The sequence below is a fragment of the Pangasianodon hypophthalmus genome, chromosome 19 (genome assembly GCF_027358585.1).
Source record: "Pangasianodon hypophthalmus isolate fPanHyp1 chromosome 19, fPanHyp1.pri, whole genome shotgun sequence".
Taxonomy (NCBI): Eukaryota; Metazoa; Chordata; class Actinopteri; order Siluriformes; family Pangasiidae; genus Pangasianodon; species Pangasianodon hypophthalmus.
The window spans coordinates 20,370,967-20,391,844 of record NC_069728.1 but is presented as its reverse complement, the minus strand read 5'-3'; the positions used below and the strand labels follow the sequence as shown (position 1 = coordinate 20,391,844).

General features: G+C 45.4%; 1 protein-coding gene and 1 pseudogene across 2 annotated transcripts in view; both read right to left on the bottom strand.

Annotated features, from left to right (window-relative positions):
- Positions 1 to 20,878, bottom strand: part of LOC117599688 (immunoglobulin alpha-2 heavy chain-like) — a 31,114-nt gene that overhangs the window by 265 nt on the left and 9,971 nt on the right. Inside the window, exons 1-3 of one of the 2 annotated variants that reach the window (XM_053241960.1) lie at positions 940 to 1,186; positions 499 to 834; positions 18 to 368 (exon numbers count right to left, since the gene is read on the bottom strand). In XM_053241960.1, coding sequence (XP_053097935.1) covers positions 18 to 368; positions 499 to 834; positions 940 to 982 — 730 coding nt within the window. In that variant the 5' untranslated portion in view covers positions 983 to 1,186. Of the gene's footprint in view, positions 1 to 17; positions 369 to 498; positions 835 to 939; positions 1,187 to 20,878 lie in introns of those variants that run through there. The other variant, XM_053241961.1, reaches the window with a different exon arrangement.
- Positions 14,480 to 17,607, bottom strand: LOC117599692 (M1-specific T cell receptor beta chain-like; annotated as a pseudogene).

Genomic DNA, 20,878 nt, shown 5'->3' with positions numbered 1-20,878 from the left:
TTTATCAAATGTCTTACCTTTTCCTTGAATTACTTTAACTTCAGTTCCATTAGTAAAGAGGATTTGTCCACACGCAGCCACAGCACAGTAGAACGCTCCATTATCGGAGGTTGTGAGCTTCCTCTTGGGGAGAGTGTAGACACAGCTCTGTGTAGGAGAACCAGCCTCAGAGCTCTTCTCACACTCATCACTGCCGTCTCCATGAGTGTAAATGATTGATGGATGAGATTCTCCTGAGCCGTGTCTGAACCAGTACACACTCTGTTCTTCGCAGCTTGAATTAAATGCTTGTACTGAGCACTGGAGTGTGAGCGACTCTCCGTTCTCCATCACCGTTACAGTCGGAGGATGCTGTTTCATCTCCTCAGCTTTAACATCAATTAGTAAAAATAAAACTATAAATAAGGAGTGGTGTGAAATTAAATATAATTCTGGCTAAAGTGTTGATCTGGAATTAGTTTGAGTTCAGGAGCAGGTTATCAGAGTAAAACTGTTTACCTTCAACAACCAAAAGGGTTCCAGATCCAAAGTGTAGTGAAGATTCCAGCAATTCTGCACAGAAATATGTTCCTGTATCCTCTTCTTTGATTTCTTTAATGTTGAGATTAAGCAGATTTTTATTTACACTAATACTGAAACGTCCATCATTAAATCCTGCACCGACTCTGAATGAGCTCTCCCCTCCTCTCCCTACCCACTGAGGAACCTTTCCAAAACTCTGTCTGAACCAAACTAATTTATTTTTATCACTGGACAAGTCGTCACATTTTATAGAAACATTTTCTCCACGCTTTACTTTTTGAACTTGAAGCTCCTTGATGTTAGAAGGTTTCACTGAAACAAAAAATACACATTGTTTAATGATGTCAGTAATAAAGACAAATATTTAGTGAAATTATTTTATAATTGAATATAAAAAATATACAAAATGTAACTCACCTGATGTTAAGAGACAAAGAGCGACAAGGACTGTGATCATCATTCCTGTTCAGACAATGTGACAGTGAGGTAATGAACTTGTGTGTGCAAGATTAAACCAGGTTCAGAGTCACCCCTGATTGGATGTTTTGAAGCTGTGGTCAGATTTGATTGGTCCAGTGGCTGTAATGAGAACTGATGGTGGAGTTTGAACCCAGATGCAGTGGCATGATTTTGTATAAGCAGATTTTCTACTTCACTGAGAAACCTTTCCATGTGGCTGTTGTCTTTGACAGCAGTTATTATAGAATGTGAATTTTTCTGAGGACATTTTATTGCGATAAACGTGAAAAAGGGAAACCAAGTCCACCTGCTCTAGAAGGATTTTTTTTTTCTTAAAAAAAGGATTTTTTTTTAAATACAGCAAACATAGGCCATCCACATTAGATCTACCTGAAACCCTAACTGGAAAGTTATGACAAAGGCTAAGTGTAAGACATTCGACATGGCCAAGATTGAGTTTGTTCACTGTGTTGAGTACAGAATGTTTAGTTGTTCTTCTTCCAACATTAGTAATAGTCTACATTTCTCACAAATAATTAGCACTCTGACAGAAAAGATGGCAGGATTAGAGGTACTCATCCAGACCCCAGAGAAGATGAGCAAGAGTGAGAGCAACATGGTTTCGGTAAGGGAAAGGCTAAGATGATTAACCCACAACTCCATCATTAGAGCCCTCAAAGTGGAGCAAAAGGGTGATCTGGTGGCATCGTTGCGAAGCCAAAGCTAATGCTAAGACTCACACACAGGAGCCGTCTCCAGGTTACGCATGTAACCATGGTTCCCAGAGGGAACAAGACGCTGCGTCGAAACGCTATGGGAACGCCCTCAGCGTGACTGCGCTCTGAATCACGTGTGTAATCAGTCCAATGGATGGGCGAGACGTCACGGGCGGGGTGATGTAGCGACCCGGAAGCATTAAAGCCCGAGCGGCAAGCGCTGCGCTAGCTTCTGAGAAATGAGTAACCTGGAGACGTTCCCCTTCAGGAACTCGAGCTGTGTCGAAACGCTATGGGAACGAGTATCCCCACGCCGCCAGACTTACAAATCCCTGCCTGGTGTGGAAAAGGCACAGCTTAAGGCAAAAGAACAGAATAGCTGGGAGTGGCTCGCATATCCAGGCCGTAGAACCTGGCAAACGTCAGGGGTGTGGACCAACCCACCGCGTTGCAGATGTGCTGCATGGACACACCTGCCAGAAAGGTCTTCGAGGCCGCCACACCTCGAGTAGAGTGGCCTCGACCCCCAAGGGTGAGGGTGGACCAGAGGACTCATAAGCCAGGGAAATGGCCTCCATAATCCACCGGCTGAGGGTCTGCTTGGTCTGCTGAGGGTCTGCTTAGCTTCGGATGGTCGGGCTCCTGAAAGGGAGGAGGACAGAAGGCCTGCAGCACGACTGGCCGTGGTGCCGAGGAGGGAACTTTCAGTACGTACCCTGCTCGGGGGTACAAGAATGCTTTGGCCAGACCGGGCACAAAGTCTAAGTAAGAGGGGGCCACAGAGAGGGCCTGAAGATCCCCCACTCTCCAAAATCTCCTCTACAGGCTCGAAGGGAGGTTTACAGAGAGCCTCTAAAACCACGGCCAGGTCCCAAGGAGGGACCCGAGATTGCACTGGAGGTCTCAGCCTCAGCGCACCGCGGAGGATACGTGTAACCAGGGGGTGCCTGCCCACTGACTGACCACCGAGAGGGGCGTGGTAGGCCGCAATAGCCGCCACGTAGACCTTCAGGGTGGAGTGGGTCAGCCCTGCGGAGAGACTCCGCACTGTACCAACTGGGCAGTGAACAGGGTCGAGCCGGCGGTCTCCGCACCAGGAAGTGAAAAGTTTCCACTTCAGGGCGTACAGTTTCCTCGTTGAGGGAGCTCTGGACTGGAGGATGGTCTCAACAACCTCGGCTGAGAGACTGGAAGCTCTGAGTTCTGGCCCCCTCAGAGGCCACACCCACAGCTTCCACAACTCTGGGTGGGGGTGAAGGATGTCGCCCCCCGCCTGTGAGAGGAGGTCCCTCCTGATAGGAATCTCCCATGGAGAGCCGTCGAGAAGGGAAACCATATTCGGCCCGGCCAGGACAGGGCTACTAGCAGCAAGCGGACCCCGTCCTGGCGCACTCTCTCCAGAACTCGGGGGAAGGCGTACAGACGCAGCCTCGGCCACGTCTGTACCATAGCATCCAGTCCTAGGGGAGCTGGATGAGTCAGAGAGAACCAGAGGGGACAGTGCGATGTCTCCTGAGTCTCAAACAGATCCACCTGAGCTCGGCCGAACATACGCCATATCTGCTCCACCACCTCGGGGTGGAGCCTCCATTCCCCGGGCATCGGCCCCTGCCTCGACAGGGCGTCTGCTTCCATATTGAGATGGCCAGGGATATAAACTGCTCTCAGCGAGAGGAGTTTCCCCTGGGATCACACAAGGATCTGGAGTGCCAGCCTGTAAAGGGGGCGCGAGCACAGACCTCCCTGGTGGTTGATATAAGAGACCACTGCCGTGTTGTCGGTGCGCACCAACACGTGGCGACGTCTTAGGTCCGGGAGAAAGTGTTTCAGTGCTAGAAACACGGCCAGCATCACCAGGCAGTTGATGTGCCAAGTGAGATGGTGGCCACTCCACAGACCACGGGCAGAGCGGCCACTCATGACCGCTCCCCATCCGGTGAGAGATGCATCCGTCGCTAGCGTTACGCGGCGACAAGGAGCTCCCAGCACCGGGCCCTGAGACAAGAACCCAGGTTCCCTCCACATGTTTAAGGCACTTAGGCACCGCCGTGTGACCTTGATCATGCGGAGCGGGTTTCCCCTCAGGGAGAGCCCCCTGGTCTTGAGCCACCACTGTAGGCCAAAAGGTATTACGTTGGACGCAGCTGCCATCAGACCCAGCAGTCTCTGAAAATGCTCCACAGTGAGTGACCGGCTGATCTGAGACATGACCTGTATTACCGTGAGCATCCTGAACTTCAGTCATTCGACTGCCGCAAGTCCAATATGGGACGCAGCCCTCCACCCCGGAACCCCGGAAAAGCGGGGCGGAGGAGAGCCGAACTGAATTCGGTAGCCTCTCTCTACAGTACACAGGACCCATTGAGACACATTCGGCAGAAGTTTCCACGCTGCCAAATAGCTCACTAAGGGGATCAGCCTCTCGAGACTGACCTCTGGTACGGCGAAAGCGGCTAGCTTGGTGCCCTGGAGCGGCGAACCGACAGGGAACGACCGAACTAGCTGCTCCGAAGGCCTCCAAAGAGGCCGCGAGCCTCCCAGACCCGCTATGTTCCCGGGCGAGAACTGGGAGAAACGCTCGCCAGAGACCGCTGCGCCCTGAAGCACCATAGGTGGCAGGGTTGGCAGATCGACCTCCCGAGGGCACTGAGGCGAGATGGGCACCGTATAATGATGTGTACACTGTCCCGCCCCAGAGGGGCCCGCCCTCGGAAGCCCTGGGCCCAAGGTGTCAGGGCTTCTTAGCCGTGGCCCTCCTCGACAAAAGAATGGTCCTCAGATCCGTCTTCGTTTCAGAGGGACCAGGCCCAGAGCGCCGCCGAGACTCCCGGTCCCGCTGTTTCTGTGCCTCCCTGTGAGAGGAGGCAGTACATGGAGGGGGCTGCCCCCGCCCAGCAGCCCCACGAGCCAGAGAGCGGCGAGGGAGAAATCGCTCGAACGCCGCCGCCTGTGTACCAGCCTGCTGGTACCTGTCAACGACGGAGCTAACAGCGTCGCCGAACAGACCAGAGGGCGCCAGCGGGGCGTCCATAAGAACGATCCTGTCCTTCTCTTTCATGTCGGACAGGGTCAGCCAGAGGTGTCTCTCCGCCGCCACCAGGACTGCCATACACTGGCCGATAGCACGGGCGGTCTCCTTGGTGGCGCGGAGAGAAAGATCAGGTCGGCCTGGTACGCCTGTAACACCGCCATGGTGTGCAGACACGCACCAGCCTGACCTGCTGCCGTGTACGCCTTTCCCACCAGCGCTGAGGTGGTCCGCAGCAGCTTGGTGGGCAGCGCCTTCAGGGACGATGCCGCACCAGGGGACAGATAGCTAGCTAGCATCTGTTCAATCCTGGGCATCGCCCTGTAGCCAGTATGGTCCAGCCTCGCCACGTTAGCATAGTAAGAGGAGGCGGGACTGAATAAACGGGCCGAAAAAGGCCTCCTCCATGACCTCGACACCTCGGTGTGGAGGTCGGGGAAAAAAGGCAGGTTCTGGCGTGGAGGTGGCGGTTTACTGCGCAGGAAGCACTCATCTAGCTTAGACCCCTGCGGTTCAACCCGTGTTTCAGCGGGCCAGTCAATGCTAAGTTTAGCAACGGCCCGCGAAACCACCTCCAGCAGCGCCTCATATTGAGGAGACTGCGGCAGATCAGAGTCGGCGCCCTCCACGTCAACCTCCTCGGAGGAAGACAGGCGGAGCGCCGGGCCCGCTCCCCGGGGGGAGGAAACCGCAGAGCGGGCTTCCGAACCCAGAGAGCGGACAGTGGATCTGGAGGGTGAGGAAGGAGAAAGGGACTTGCCCGTCTGCATTCCCTCCGCCAGATCCATCTGTGAGCCCCACAAGCGCAACCGCCACTCTGCCTTGGCAGAAGCGGGGCCGGCACCGCGAGGCACGCGAGTGAAGGCTCCCTTCTCAAAGAGAGCCCTCCGGGAGTGAAGCGCGCAATATGACATAGCAAACAATATGACATAGAGCGCTTGCTGAATGACAGAAAGGTAGCGCGGCACTTGCCGCTCGGGCTTTTATGCTTCCGGGTCGCTACGTCACCCCGCCCGTGACGTCTTGCCCATCCATTGGACTGATTACACACGTGATTCAGAGCGCGGTCACGCTGAAGGCGTTCCCATAGCATTTCGACACATCTCGAGCTCCTGAAAGGGAACCCACTCCTCTTCTGTTTATGTGTCCCAGAAGGTTGTTCTGCTCAGTGAAGCACCCACTGAAGCCTGAAAGAGCTCTGTGTGTAGGAAATTCTTTTCTATGGCACATGCAATTAGCTAGGCCTTTAGGGGCATCAGCAATTTTAGTTAGCTTTATACATGGAGCCAGGGCACCAGACATTGATATTAAGATCTTGGGAAAGCACAGGTTGTATAAAATATTTAGGTAGTTATTCATGTAGGAGCTAAAGATATATACCTTTGTCAGTCAGAGGTTACTAATGGTAACATTGTAAAGGTGTATAAATTAATGATGTAGTACTATGCCCCATCTGGCTGGGCACTGGAGTGACTGGAGCACTGTAATTCACTCACCACTGTGGTTTGAGTGCTTGCATTGCAAACATCACAAAAATCTTAAGAGAATGGCCCCTCATTTGCAGGCACTCCTCCACGATGACACGCCGCTCAAGCGTTGGTACCAAAGAAAAATAAACAATGAAAAGAATGAACACAGTGCCTCCCATTTTGCAAAACTGCCTGCTCAAAAGTGACAAATTGCGCAATTATTCCATGGTTTAGAATGAACTCGTCTGTAGGAAGCAAACTTGCGATTTTGAACCTGCCCCTAAACAAGCCCAGAATCAGTCCTGGGAGTGGACTCAAGTATTCAGGCCAAGTATGAAAATACTCTTAATGCATTTGAAGTAGTGTCACTGGCTGCAGCAGCATGCTCTCATATCACACAGTGGACTTCACACGAACAGAAATAGCATAGTGGTTTCAAGCCTCAAGTAGAGAAGTGTTTTAGCCAGCAGCTCTGACTAATTTTGCACCACTTCAACAGTCCAAATATCTTTGTTATAATCTCAGGCTAAGACACAAATGTAAGCTCATCAGTGAGAATGTTCCTAAAAAATATTATGTATTTATTCAAAGTGTACAAGAGATTGGGCTCTGTGTGAGGAACTTTTATAACCTGCAAAGAATTGGTATTAAAGAATAATCTTACACCTTTTATATATACTAGTCATTTAATCATTAACCGAAACTTATACGTGCAAAACTTTTACACAAAATGCTGCTGCAGCCTGAGTTTCAACATCTTTGATGTGGTAAAAACCTTAATGGTCTCATGCTGATGTTTGGTTTGAGACTTTTGTCCTCTAGTTTCCATCTCACACCAGAGAATGTACGTCCCGGAAAGTACTGTGGTTTAAAGGGAGAAATAAACATATATATATATATGTTTATTTATATATATATAAGGAGTGTGTGTATATATATATAAGGAGTGTGTGTGGGTGGGTGTTTGTGTGTGTATATTGTATACAGAAATTTTGAGAAAATTGGATGACACCATTTACAACAGACAACCAGACCAGTCAAGTCAAGCGGGTTATCATACCCCTATATAGATTGTATACAGTGGAATGAGATGTCCTTTCTCAAGGACCATGGTGCAACACAACAGTTTGCAAGACGATATAAAGTGCAAATACATAATGGTGTGAGATCAGAGCAGGAAATAAATACACAGAACAGGGGCTATAAGCTATTGATAGGCTAGCAATACATTTAGTGTTCCATAATGTGTCTGATGCAGCTTTGTAAGGTGCAGGTGTGCAGAGGTACTGAGTCATACTGGATTAGGTCTTTGACTAGCCCAGGTGAGTGTTGGGAGGCAGCAGGGTGTTGAGTAATCTGCCTGCCTCAGGGAAGAAACTGTTGCAGAATCTGCTGGTAGAGACACGGATGCTCCTGTACCTTCTGCCAGATGGCAGGAGAGTGAAGAGTCCATAGGGTGGGTGATGGGGGTCATCTGTAATAGTGGTGGCTTTGCTTATGCAGCAGCAGTTTTTGTATGGTGGGTAGAGACAGAGGACTGAACACACATGCGCACACACACAGGAAATGGCCAGAGCATAACAAACACAAGAGTTTGATTCTTTTTTTCAGGACCATAAGATATGTTAAAATTTTCTAAATGCTTGGCACATTTCTGTTTAGGCTCAGGTTCAATTTCTGAAGTGTGTTTACTTTTAATTCTGTAAAACTGAATCTTAGTGACAAATTTCACTATTGAGAAATTTCAGTAATGAGTGTGATGAAAATAATTTAATTTTTTTAATTTTTATAAAACCTGGTCCTGGTCTGGTCCTGGTCTCCTTGGTGCTCCGTGGTTAGGATAACCAAATAAGTGTCCAGCATATAGTTGAACTGCTTGATTAAATTGTAACTCTGGGGATGTAAATTTGTGTCCTGGGTCTTCTTTACCACCAGCAGCTAGCAAGCGTCCTGAAACACGAGTGACTTAGAGTTCTGTCCTTGGTCACTATGCACAACACAGCCATCCTGTGTAGAGGGCCTACTCTCTGGAATGGCTGATACCCCAATTTGGTTCCCATCAACTTTGTTTTGGTGTCAACAGGAGAAAGGGATGTTAGGCCGAACACCCTGCCTGGCCCCAGCACCAGCATCACTGTCAGTTTTTTCCTCTTCTGGCTTTCCCCTTCACCTCCCTCTACTTTTGACGATCTACTTGACAAGAATGTTGAAAACATCGTCCACTCTTTCTGCCTCTCTGGCCTGGAGGAGAATGGTGGGTGCTGACAGGAGGACTTGCTGCCAAAGTCTCTCAGAGTCAAACTTTTTGTAGAAAAGCATGACATGCTAGCTCTTCCAGCACAGTGTTTTTGAAATGGAGAGCAGTAAACAGATTCACCCGAGCCTGGCCAAACACTCTCCATATCTGCTTCACTACCTCGGGTGAAGCCTCATTCCCCGGGCCTCGGACCTTGCCTCAACAGGATGTCCTCTCCCATATTGAGATGTCCAGGGGTGTAAACTGCTCTCAACGGGAGGAGTTTCCCCTGGAACCACACAAGGATCTGGTGCGCCAGCCTGTAAAGGGGGCGTGAACACAGACTTCCCTGGTGGTTGATGTAAGAGACCACCGCTGTGTTGTCGGTGCGCACCAACACATGGTGATCTCTCTGGTCCGGGAGAAAGTGTTTTTCAATGCTAGAAACACGGCCAGCATCCCCAGGCAGCTGATGTGCCACGTAAGATTGCGGCTGCTCCACAGACCGATGGTCTTGTGCCACCACTGTAGGGGTCTCGTACAGCAGGCCAAACGATATCACGTTGGCCATCAGACCCAGCAGTCTCTGGAACTGCTTTACAGTGAGTCACCGGCCTTCTCTCACTCTCATGACTGCTGTGAGGATTGATTCGATCCGAGCAGGAGACAGATGTGCCTGCATTGTGGTCGAATCCCCACCACGTCCAGATAAGCGGTTCTCCGTACTGGAGAAAGTACACTTTTCTTGGCGTTTAGTCTTAACCCCTTTCATGTGGGCGAGAACGACATACCAACGCCGTTATATCAATCAATATAATTCAGTATGCGGATGCCCTGGAGTTGCAGAGGAGCCAGAGTAGCATCCACACACTTCGTGAGAATGCGGGGTGAGAGTGCCAGGCCGAACAGAAGAACCCGATATTGGTAAGCTTCGCCCCCAAAAGCAAACCTCAGGAACTTTCTGTGTCAGGGAAGGATGGAGATATGGAAGTATGCGTCTTTTAGATCGATCGTGACAAACCAGTCCTCGGACCTGATCTGAGACATGACTTGATTGATTGTGAGCATCCTGAACATCAGTGGCATGACTGAACAGTTCAACTGATGCAATTCTAAAATGGGACGTAACCCTCCATCCATCATTGGAACGATGAAGTACCAGCTGTAGAACCTGGAGTCTCTGTCGTGAGGAGGGACCACCTCGATGGCCCCCTTCCTCAGGAGAGTGTTTACTTCTTGGTCCATTACCAGAGCCTGCTTTTTTTTTTTTTTAAGGGGAAAGGATGCGGGGCATGAAAGATGCACATTTGCATCTGCTAGCACTCTGCCTTGTGAGCCTCTGGCCCACCCGAGTGGGAAGAACCCGCAGAAATGCCGAACTAGCTGCTCTGGAAGCCTCCGAAGAGGTAGCGAGCCTCCCAGTAGCGCCACGTTCCTGGGCGAAAACTGAGAGAAGCTCTCGCTGGAGACCGCTGAGCCCCGAAGCACCATGGGTGGCAGGGTTGGCAGACCGATCTCCTGAGGGCACTGAGGAGAGACAGGCACCGTGTGATGAGGTGTACACCGTCTTCCCCAGAGGGGCCTGCCCTCAGAAGTCCTGGGCCCCAAGCGTCTGGACTTCCTGGCCGAGATCTTCTTAGACCGCAGAATGGTCCGCAGATCCAGCCTAGCCCTAGAAGACCCTGGCTTAAAGCTGTTTTTGAGCCTCCCGGTATGAGGAGCTGGTACATGGAGGGGGCTGCTCCTGCCCGGCAGCCCCACAAGCTAGAAAGAGGCGAGGGAGGAACAGCTGAAATGCCACCGCTTGTGTACGGGCCTCCTGGTACCTGGCCTCCTGGTATCTGGCCGAACAGGCCAGAAGGTGCAAGCGGGGCGTCCATGAGGAAGACCCTGTCCCTGTCTTTCATACCGGACAGGGTCAACCACAGATGCCTCTCCACCGCCACCAGTGCTGCCATGGACCGGCCGATAGCACAGGCGGTCTCCTTGGTGGCACGCAGAGACAAATCAGCGGTCCGTCTGAGCTCTGTGACATCCTTGGACTTAATCTCCCCCCCTTCATCTAGCTCCCTCAGCCAGTGTCTGTTCAACCCATGGCATCGCCCTGTAACCATGCTCACTCAGCCCCGCCACATTAGCATAATAGTTGGAGGCGGGACTGAAGATACGGGCCGAATAAGACCTCCCCCATGACCTAGACACCTCAATGTGGAGGTCGGGGAAGAAAGGTAGGCTCCGGCGTGGAGGTTGAGGTGGCGGCTTACTCCACAGAAAGCGTTCATCCAAGCTGCTTGTCTGCAGTTCAGCCCGTTTCTCAGCGGGCCAGTCGATATTCAGCTGGACCACAGCACGGGTAACCACCTCCAAGAGGTTCTCATACTGGGGAGATTGAGGGGGCGAATCCTCATTGACGCTCTCCACATCAACCTCCTCGGAGGAAGACAGGAGGAGCATCGAGCCCTCTTCCCGGGGCAAAGAAACCGCGGTGCGGGCTTCCGATTCCCAGAGAGAGTGCAGTGGATCTGGTGGGTGAGGAAGAAGACAGGGGCTGGCCCGTCTCCATTCCCTCCACCAAATCCAACTGCGATCCCCACGAGTGCAGCCGTCGCTCTGCCTCGGCAGAAGCGGGGCCAGCACAGCGAGAAACGCTGGTGAAGGCTCCCTTCTCAAAGAGAGCCCTCCGGGAGCGGAGCACACGCAGATCCACTCCCAAGCAGACAATGCACAGACCGTGTGTATGCCCACCCGTAATGGGGATGGGCGGGGAGAAACACACTGCCTAAAATGCTGCCTGATCTCGCGCTTATGTTTTGTCTTTTGGCGAGCTTTAGGCATGCCGCGGCGAAAGCGAAACCACATAAAAAGGACCACACACAGAGCGCGCGCTGAATGAATGAAAGCTGCCACTGTATTCACCACGCGTGCTTTTAAGCTTCCTTGTCGCTATGTCACCCCGCCCGTGATGTCTCACCCATCCATTGGACTGACTACACACGTGATTCAGAGCATGGTCACGCTGAAGGCGTTCCCATAGCGCTTCGACGCAGCTCGAGTTCCTGAAGGGGAAAAAGAATTATTGAAAACAACTGCTCAGATAAATAAAACAATTTAGTGTTGTTCTTGAAGGAAGTCACATCATCTATGCACTTGCTGATGGTGCCAGTCACTGATGCTGTGTATTACTCCAAGTCTGTGGTGTTGTGGTATGTAGCAGCCTCTCTGAACATATTCCAGTCTGTGTGTTGAAAGCAGTCCTGAAGTGCTGAGATGGCTCTCTCAGACCAGGTTTTCACCTGTTTCAGAAACGATTTGGAAGGTTTCAGGGGTGGTCTGTATGCTGGGATTAGTATAACAGAGATGTGGTCTGAGCAGCTGATGTGGGGGCAGGGTGCAGCCTTGTAAGCACCATGAATGCTGGTGTAAACAAGGTCTAAAGTGTTCGTACCACGGATTGCAAAATCGACATGCTGGTGGAATCTTGGCAGCATTGATTCCAGATTTGTGTGATTAAAGGCGACAATGAAAAATCCATCAAGTTTACTATCTGTAGGTTACTGATAGCCCCGTAGAGTTCACTTAGAACTTCCCTTGCTTTACTGCCAGGTGGAATGTACACTGTGGCAATGAGCACAGTGGTAAACTCTCTGGGCAGGGACTATGGCCGGCATTTCAGTGATAAACTCCACCAGCAACGAACAGTAGCTTGCACCATTCGTTGTTTATGTAAACACACAGGCCACTGCCATGGGTCTTACCAGACAGTGCTGCTATCCCCTTGGTGCGATGTGCGGTTAGCCCGGCTAGCTGAATGGCTGCGACCGGAATGCTGTTGTTGAGCCATGTTTCCGTAAAAATGAAAACATAGCATTCCCTGACTTCACACTGGGTCGTAAGCCGTAGTCTGAGTAAGTCCAGTTTATTGTCCAGAAAGCAAACATTGGAGAGGAGATTGGACGGTAGAGCCGGACACTTACAAGCAAAATCGCTTACCACGCTTCCGCTGCCTGGCACACTGTTTCTGGTGCCCTCTCTCCTGGCCAGCTGCATCAGGCAATACTGCGGTCCCAGGGCCTGGTTCGCGTAGTAGCCTGAGGTCACGTAGCTCTTCCCGCAGTCCAACATTTATTCCTCCTGAGCTTTGTCCTCCAATGTCCAGCAAAAGTTGGTGCTGATAGACATGTTCACCACACATTTTTCTTTTCTCTGAATTTTTCTGTCCTGTACATTATACTCAAAAAAATTTCTCTCAGGCAGAGCACTTGGTGTTTCTTTTGTATTTATTGTACTGTATATAATGTCTGCACTTTTGTAGGTCTGGATGTGCCTTTTTGCACATTACATGCTTTTGTGATGTTCTGCCAAGTTAAATTCCTGTGAACTTGCGAATTTGGCAAATAAATCAATTCTGATCTCAAGTTACACTTACAGGTAGTTCACACCAGTTAACAGATATGTAGTTGGCCTGATCAAGTTCAAACCTGCATGTACCAGAACTATGTGTATATCGTCAAATGATGTGAAATTTGGTGCAGAAAGTGAAATGAGAAACACGGAGCTTAAAGTGAGCTGTTAATAAATGATCCTCTTATTTCACATTATCAGATACTTAAAGCTGGCCATGTTCTTTGCACTGCGTCTTATTCAACAGGAAATGATGCACCACTCATTTCCTCCACTCACACGGTCACCACATAGGGACGTCTGGTTCTTGTTAAAGTAGGTACAAACAGCACATCAGATTTTCAGACCATTGTGTTTTACACTAAAAAAAACCTTCACATCAGATTCCTTATTTAATGATTTATCCTTGCTGCTTGTATTTTTGATGATGAATGCCCCTTAAAGAATTAGCTGTTTAATATTGTAATACTCACACATCACAATATTATATAAGGCGATATAAAAAAATTCAGAAAAATGTTATCAATAAGAAATTGTTTGAAAAATTGAGGCCAGTAGTTTGAACCTTTAACCACAGCATGTACAATATCGAGCTGCTCGTTCTTGTACATCTGTTGATTGTAAGATCATTTTCAAAAAGTAGAAAACATGATGCAGGCTGTCAGATTTCTGAGAAATGCAACCAGAGCAGCTAGTTAGATACATTTATCAAATTTATACACATTGCAGAGAAATTAACACCTTAACTATTTACACATAAGTCATTAACAAAATGACCTTGCATGCCTTTTAATACAGTTTTTGAATGAAATCTGTATAAAAAAAATCAAATACTTTTTTGTTGTCATGGATCATTTGACACTACCATTACCCATCAATGTACCTTTTTTTTTTTTTAATCAAATTTGATTTCAGTATCTGGAATATATATATATATATATATATATATATATATATATATATATATATATATATATATATATATATATAAATTTTTTTGTGAAGGATCATTTGTCACTACCATTACCCATATTTTTTTTTATTTTGGTTTCAGTATCTGGAATTAAATGTGTGAATTAATTAGTAGAATGCAATGAACAATTACTAATTATCTCATCATTATATAGCTTTACTATTTTTTCTCAGATTTCCTAATTTTTACCATAGATTTAAGTTAACAAAAATGCATTTGAAATATCTGATGCTGGGGTCACGTTTGAGGCTTTAGCCTCTTAATAATGAATTCATGTTTTAAAAATTTATTCAGATACAATGTCTAAGCGAGACCTCATCCAACTCAAATTTATTTGAGGTAATTGGATTAAATTTTAGAAACCATAATAACAATAATATTTTTAGTCATAAATGCACTATTTCTAAAGAAATCCAAAGATAAGACTTTTAAAAAAATTTATGTATTTATATATAAGGACGAGGTAATAATATACAGTAAAGCTAATTATATTAAAGTTAATGGGAAATAATGAACAAACACTGATTCTTACAATATTTAATTTTTATTATAAATTAAATTTTTACAAACTGCAATGACAGTTTCTAATAGTGAAAATATTATGTAATACATTGTAACTGTTTTTTTTTTTTTTTTTTTTTTTTTTTTTTTTTTTTTGGTTAAATGCACCATTCATGACCAAATAATGTTTGACTAACAGCAATAAATCTTTAGCATCTGGTGCTTTTAAATCTGAATTCATTCATTTCTCTTTATTTTATTTTAACTTGTGAATAAACATCTTCATGGCTCTTGTCTCTGGATGTTCTGGAGGATGAAGGTTTCTTAGCAAAACTCACAGCTGCATAGTTCAGGACATCTTCATCATCAGCCTGATAAAGAACAAGAGCTGTTTATAAACCAGAGCAGATTAAAAGATTCACAAAAAAGTTATTTACTGTATTTTGTAAGATGATGTCAGTTATAATCCTATGTGTCCTGTAGACTTGAGGACAGATCTGTATTTATTTAAAGAAAATCAATACACATTATAAAACACTGGATTACCTGATTTGTGTTATTTGGATGGTCGTTGGAAGCCCCTTTATAAAACAATAATAAATATCAGTAACATTTAACTGTAAGTGTTTTTATGATACTGATAAATTAATTTTAAAAATAATAAAAGCAAACAAACCTTTTCTTTGTTTAAGTAAAACTCCAACCAGAACCATGATTACAATAATAGATATTATATTGGACGTTGTTAAAACAACAATCCAATGGTTATTTTCTGAAAAGATAAAGCATCATTTGGATCAGTATCACTATAACTGTCTCTGAGTTTTCAACAGGAATATTTATCAAATGTCTTACCTTTTCCTTGAATTACTTTAACTTCAGTTCCATTAGTAAAGAGGATTTGTCCACACGCAGCCACAGCACAGTAGAACGCTCCATTATCAGAGGTTGTGAGCTTCCTCTTGGGGAGAGTGTAGACACAGCTCTGTGTAGGAGAACCAGCCTCAGAGCTCTTCTTACACTCATCACTGCCATCTCCATGAGTGTAAATGATTCCTGGATGAGATTCTCCTGTGCCGTTTCTGAACCAGTACACACTCTGTTCTTCACAGCTTGAATTAAATGCTTGAACTGAACACAGGAGTGTGAGCGACTCTCCGTTCTCCATCACCTTTACAGTCGGAGGATGCTGTTTCATCTCCTCAGCTTTAACATCAATTAGTAAAAATAAAACTATAAATAAGGAGTGATGTGAAATTATATATAATTCTGGCTAAAGTCTTGATCTGGAATTAGTTTGAGTTCAGGAGCAGGTTATCAGAGTAAAACTGTTTACCTTCAACAACCAAAAGGGTTCCAGATCCAAAGTATAGTGAAGATCCCAGCAATTTTGCACAGAAATATGTTCCTGTATCCTCTTCTTTGATTTCTTTAATGTTGAGTTTAGGCAGATTTTTATTTACACTAATACTGAAACGTCCATCATTAAATCCTGAACCAGGTCTGAATGAGCTCTCCACTACACTCCCTACCGACTGAGGAGCCTTTCCAAAACTCTGTTTGCACCAAAAAAAATCATATGTGTAAGTAAACAAGTCATCGCATTTTATAGAAACATTTTCTCCATGCTTTACTTTTTGAACTTGAAGCTTCTTGGTGTTAGAAGGTTTCACTGAAAAAAAAATGCATTTTTAATGATGTCCGTAATAAAGACAATTAAATATTGAAATAATTTTATAATTGTATATAAAAATATACAAAATGTAACTCACCTGATGTTAAGAGACAAAGAGCGACAAGGACTGTGATCATCGTTCCTGTACAGACAACGTGATAGTGAGGTAATGAACTTGTGTGTGCAAGATTAAACCAGGTTCAGAGTCACCCCTGATTGGATGTTTTGAAGCTGTGCTCAGATTTGATTGGTCCAGTGGCTGTAATGAGAACTGATGGCGGAGTTTGAACCCAGATGCAGTGGCATGATTTTGTATAAGCAGATTTTCTACTTCACTGAGAAACCTTTCCATGTGGCTGTTGTCTTTGACAGCAGTTATTATAGAATGTGAATTTTTCTGAAGACATTTTAGAGCAATAAACACTGAAAAAACGGAAACAGTGTGCACAGCTGTATACTTCCAAGTCAACCTGCTCTAGAAGGATTTTTTTTTCTTAAAAAAATGATTTTTTTGTTTAAATACAGCAAACATAGGCTATCCAGATCAGATCTGTCTGAACCCCTAACTGGAAAGTTATGACAAAGGCTAAGTGTAAGACATTCGACATGGCCAAGATTGAGCTTGTTCACTGTGTTGGGTACAGAATGTTTAGTTGTTCTTCTTCCAACATTAGTAATAGTCTACATTTCTCACAAATAATTAGCACTCTGACAGAAAAGATGGCAGGATTAGAGGTACACATCCAGACCCCAGAGAAGATGAGCAAGAGTCAGAGCAACATGGTTTCGGTAAGGCTAATCACAGGCTAAGATGGTGAACCCCCAACTCCAGCATTAGAGCCCTCAAAGTGGAGCAAAAGGGTGATCTCATGGCATCATTGCAAAGCCAAAGCTAATGCTAAGACTCACACACAGGAGTCCCACTCCTCTCCCTTTTATGTGTCCCAGAAGGTTGTTCTCCTCAGTGAAGCACCCACTGAAGCCTGAAAGAGCTCTGTGTGTAGCAGACTCTTTTCTATGGCACATGCAATTAGATGACACGTGTCATCAGCAGTTTTAGTTAGCTGTATACATGGAGCCAGGGCACCAGACATTGATCTTAAGCTCTTGGGAAAGCACAGGTTCTCTAAAATACAAAAATATTTACGAAATAAATTATTGTAAATTAGGTAGTTATTCATGTAGGACCTAATGATATACGCCATTGTCAGTCAGAGGTTACAAATGGTATCATTGTAAAGGTGTGGAAATTAATGAAAGTGATGTCTGATGCCGTAATATGCTCTCGCCCCATCCCAGTGAGGTGATGTAGCTTACAGCAGGTTATGTAGCTTACTGCAGGTAATGTAGTTTACAGCAGGTTGTGGTTGCTGAACTGCTGGATGTCTAGGTGCTCTGAAAACAATGTGGGCTTTATTGATCATTGGACTCCTTTAGATGGCAAGTCTGGCCTTTTAAGAGCAGAACGGTATCCATCCCACCTTTGAAGGTGCTGCTCCCCTTTCTTGTAGCATATCTCATTTGTCCCAGAACAGGCCTATTCGGTGACAATCCAGAGCCAAGGCCAGTGAGCTGACAAGCAGGCTAAACCCACTGTCTGATAGCCACCTTGAAACATCACTTGGGTTCCACCATATCGAGACTGTGTCTGTTCCCCAAGATAGACAAAACTGTAGAAATACTCAGTTTGTTTTAATAACTTAACATAAAATTAAATCATACTGAATGCACAGCCAGCACCTTTGATCTGACTTCCCAGAAGGTACAGTATATACCACGGCCTCATCAGACTGACAGAGGAGGAGGCATTGCAGTTATTTATAACAATACTCTAGGCATTACACAAAAACCTGGACATGAATTCATTTGAAGTTCTTTATACTATCATAATATACGTAGCCACAAAAAATATGTCTTATCAGTCCTTTCCATAAAAATAATCGACACCTCCTTTAGCACTGGACATGGTAACTAAATTCTTTGAAACTAAGTTATCAATCTGCTGATTAAAAGCACAAGTTATAAGCCAGTATTTAACCTCAAATCTATCATCAAAATCCTGGAAAAGGTTGTAGCTCAGTGGTTACCTGCAGAGAAATAACATTTCATGAACTCTTTCAGTCAGTATTTACTCATCACAGTACTGAGACATTGTTGGTTAAAGTGGTAACTGACTTACTACTGGCCTCCAATCAAGGTTGTCTCCTTGCTTTTGTTGCTTGATCTTAATGCGGTTTTTGAGACCATAGTATTCTTTCAAATAGACTAGAAATTGTTGGAGTTAAGGGAACGATGCTCTCCTGGCTCAGGTCTGATTTGTCTGATTATTTGTTTGCAGATGTAAATGGTGACTTCTCTAAGCATACAAAAGTAAGGTTTAGTGTGCCACAAGGCTCTATTTTTCGCCACTGCTACTTTCTTTATATATACTAGCTCTGGCTACAATTATTCATAACAGTGGAATTAATACCATGTTTACGCAGATGACATAATTATGTTTTGGCAAAGCCAGATAAGAGACACCAGCTTAATGAAGTTGAAGAATGTGTAAAGGATATTAGACACTAGATGCTGAGTAACTTCCTCCTACTTCATTCAGGCAAGACAGAAGTACATATACTAGGACAGCAGCCAGCTAGAAGTCAGCTTTCTGATTATGTAGTAACTCTGGGTTTCCGTTCATTTACATCATATGCAGCAGTAAAAGACCTTGGAGTGATTATTGACTCCAGTCTCATTTGAAGCTCATGTAGATTAATATTACTAGGATAGTCTTTTATATTTAAAAAATATTGCTAAGATAAGAAATATAATATCACTACATTACATATTCCTAATGGATAGCGAGTCAGACTTGCAACCTGAAGGTCGTGGGTTCGAGTCTCAGGTCTGGCAGGGATTGTAGGTGGGGGGAGTGAATGGCCAGCACACAATACCACCCTCAATACCACGACTGAGGTGAGACCCTTGAGCAAGGCACCGAACCCTCAACTGCTCCCCGGGTGCTGAAGCAAAAAAGGCTGCCCACTGCTGTGTGTGTGTACTTGGATGGGTTAAATGCAGAGCACAAATTCCAAGTATGGGTCACCATACTTGGCCACAAGTCACTTCACTTAATGTTTCAGACTTAGACACAGTCTCAATCTTTAAGTCTAGGCTGAAAACCTATTTGTTTAGTCAAGCCTTTTGTAAATAGCTTTTCTCTTTGGTAAAGGCGCAGATCTGGGGGATTCAGACAGCTCACATATTTGATTCAGGTTTGTTGATGGTGAAGTGGCTGGCTGCTTTATGTCCCAGGACACCTTCATGTTTGTGTTACCTTCTGGCTCTCCCTTTTATTTATGCTGTCATAGCTAGATTGCTGGAGTCCCTTCTTGCACTCTGCGCACAATGTATAATACCCGTCTCTCTCTCTCTCTCTCTCTCTCTTGAGCTACACATTATACCTGCTGCCTGATGAGATAGCATCTCCTTCCATCCTGACTCGCTAGTTCTGCTTGAAACTCCTTCACCTGAGAATCACTTGCTGCTAGATTTAAAGCTAAAAACTAATTAAATAAAAATAACTCTGATGCTCGTGCTGAAGATCCTTTCAACAAACTCGATACGATTTGACTTTATAGCATACAACTGAGGATGAGTAATGACTCATAATCTGGTGTCATCCAGACCAACTCCATTCACTGTCACAGGAATTCTGACCACTGAACCCTGCTTCCATGGAACCCTGGTGCAGTCCACATCATGTGTAGAAGATGTCCACTCTCAGTACTGCACACAGAGTAAGGTGATTCATTCAACTAAACATGTTGCTTTCAGTTTCAAGCTTTACGGTGGTGGGGAAATGGTTATAATGGAGAAGGAGCACCGATGTATGAAAAAACACTTTCATAGGACAAATCACTCACCATTATGGTGTTAGTGCTTGCATTGAAAACATCACAAAGCATGTTTCATGCTGGCTTGCATGGCTAAAAATCTTAAGAGAATGGCCCCTCTTTTGCAGGCATTCCTCCATGATGACACGCCGCTCAAGCATTGGTACCAAAGAAAAATAAAAACAAAGAAAAGAATGAGCCCAGTGCCTCCCATTTTGCAAAACTGCCTTCTCAAAAGTGACAAATAGCACAATTAGTCCATGGTTCAGAATGAACTCGTCTGTGGGAAAGCAAACTTGCGATTATGAGCCTGCCCCTAAACAAGCCCAGAATCAGTCCTGGGAATGGACTCAAGTATTCAGGCCAAGTATGAAAATACTCTTAATGCATTTGAAGTAGTGTCACAGGCTGCAGCAGCATGCTCTCATATCACACAGTGGACTTCACATGAACAGAAATAGCATTGTGGTTTCAAGCCTCCAATAGAGAATGAGTGTTTCAGACAGCAGCTCTGACTAATTTTGCACCATTTCAACAGTCCAAATATCTTCGTTATAATCTCAGGCTAAGACAAAAATTTATGAAGCTCTGTGTGGGGAACTTTTATAACCTAGAAAGAATTGGTATTAAAGAATAATCTTACACCTTTTATAGATACTAGTCATTTAATTATTAATGTGTAACATGTCCAAACCTATTTGTGCAAAACCTTTACACAAAATGCTGCTGCAGCCTGAGTTTCAACACCTTTGATGTGGTAAAAAGCTTAACGGTCTCATGCTGATGTTTGGTTTGAGAAATTTGTCCTCTAGTTTCCATCTCACACCAGAGGATGTGCGTCATGGAAAGTACTGTGGTTTAAAGTGAGAAATAAGCCTCACTTTTAGGACATATATATATATATATATATATAAAAGGGGTATGTGTGTGTGTGTGTGTGTGTGTGTGCATGCGTGCTTATACTGTATACAGAAAATTTGAGAAAATTTGGCAACACTATTTACAAAGGCAACCAAACAA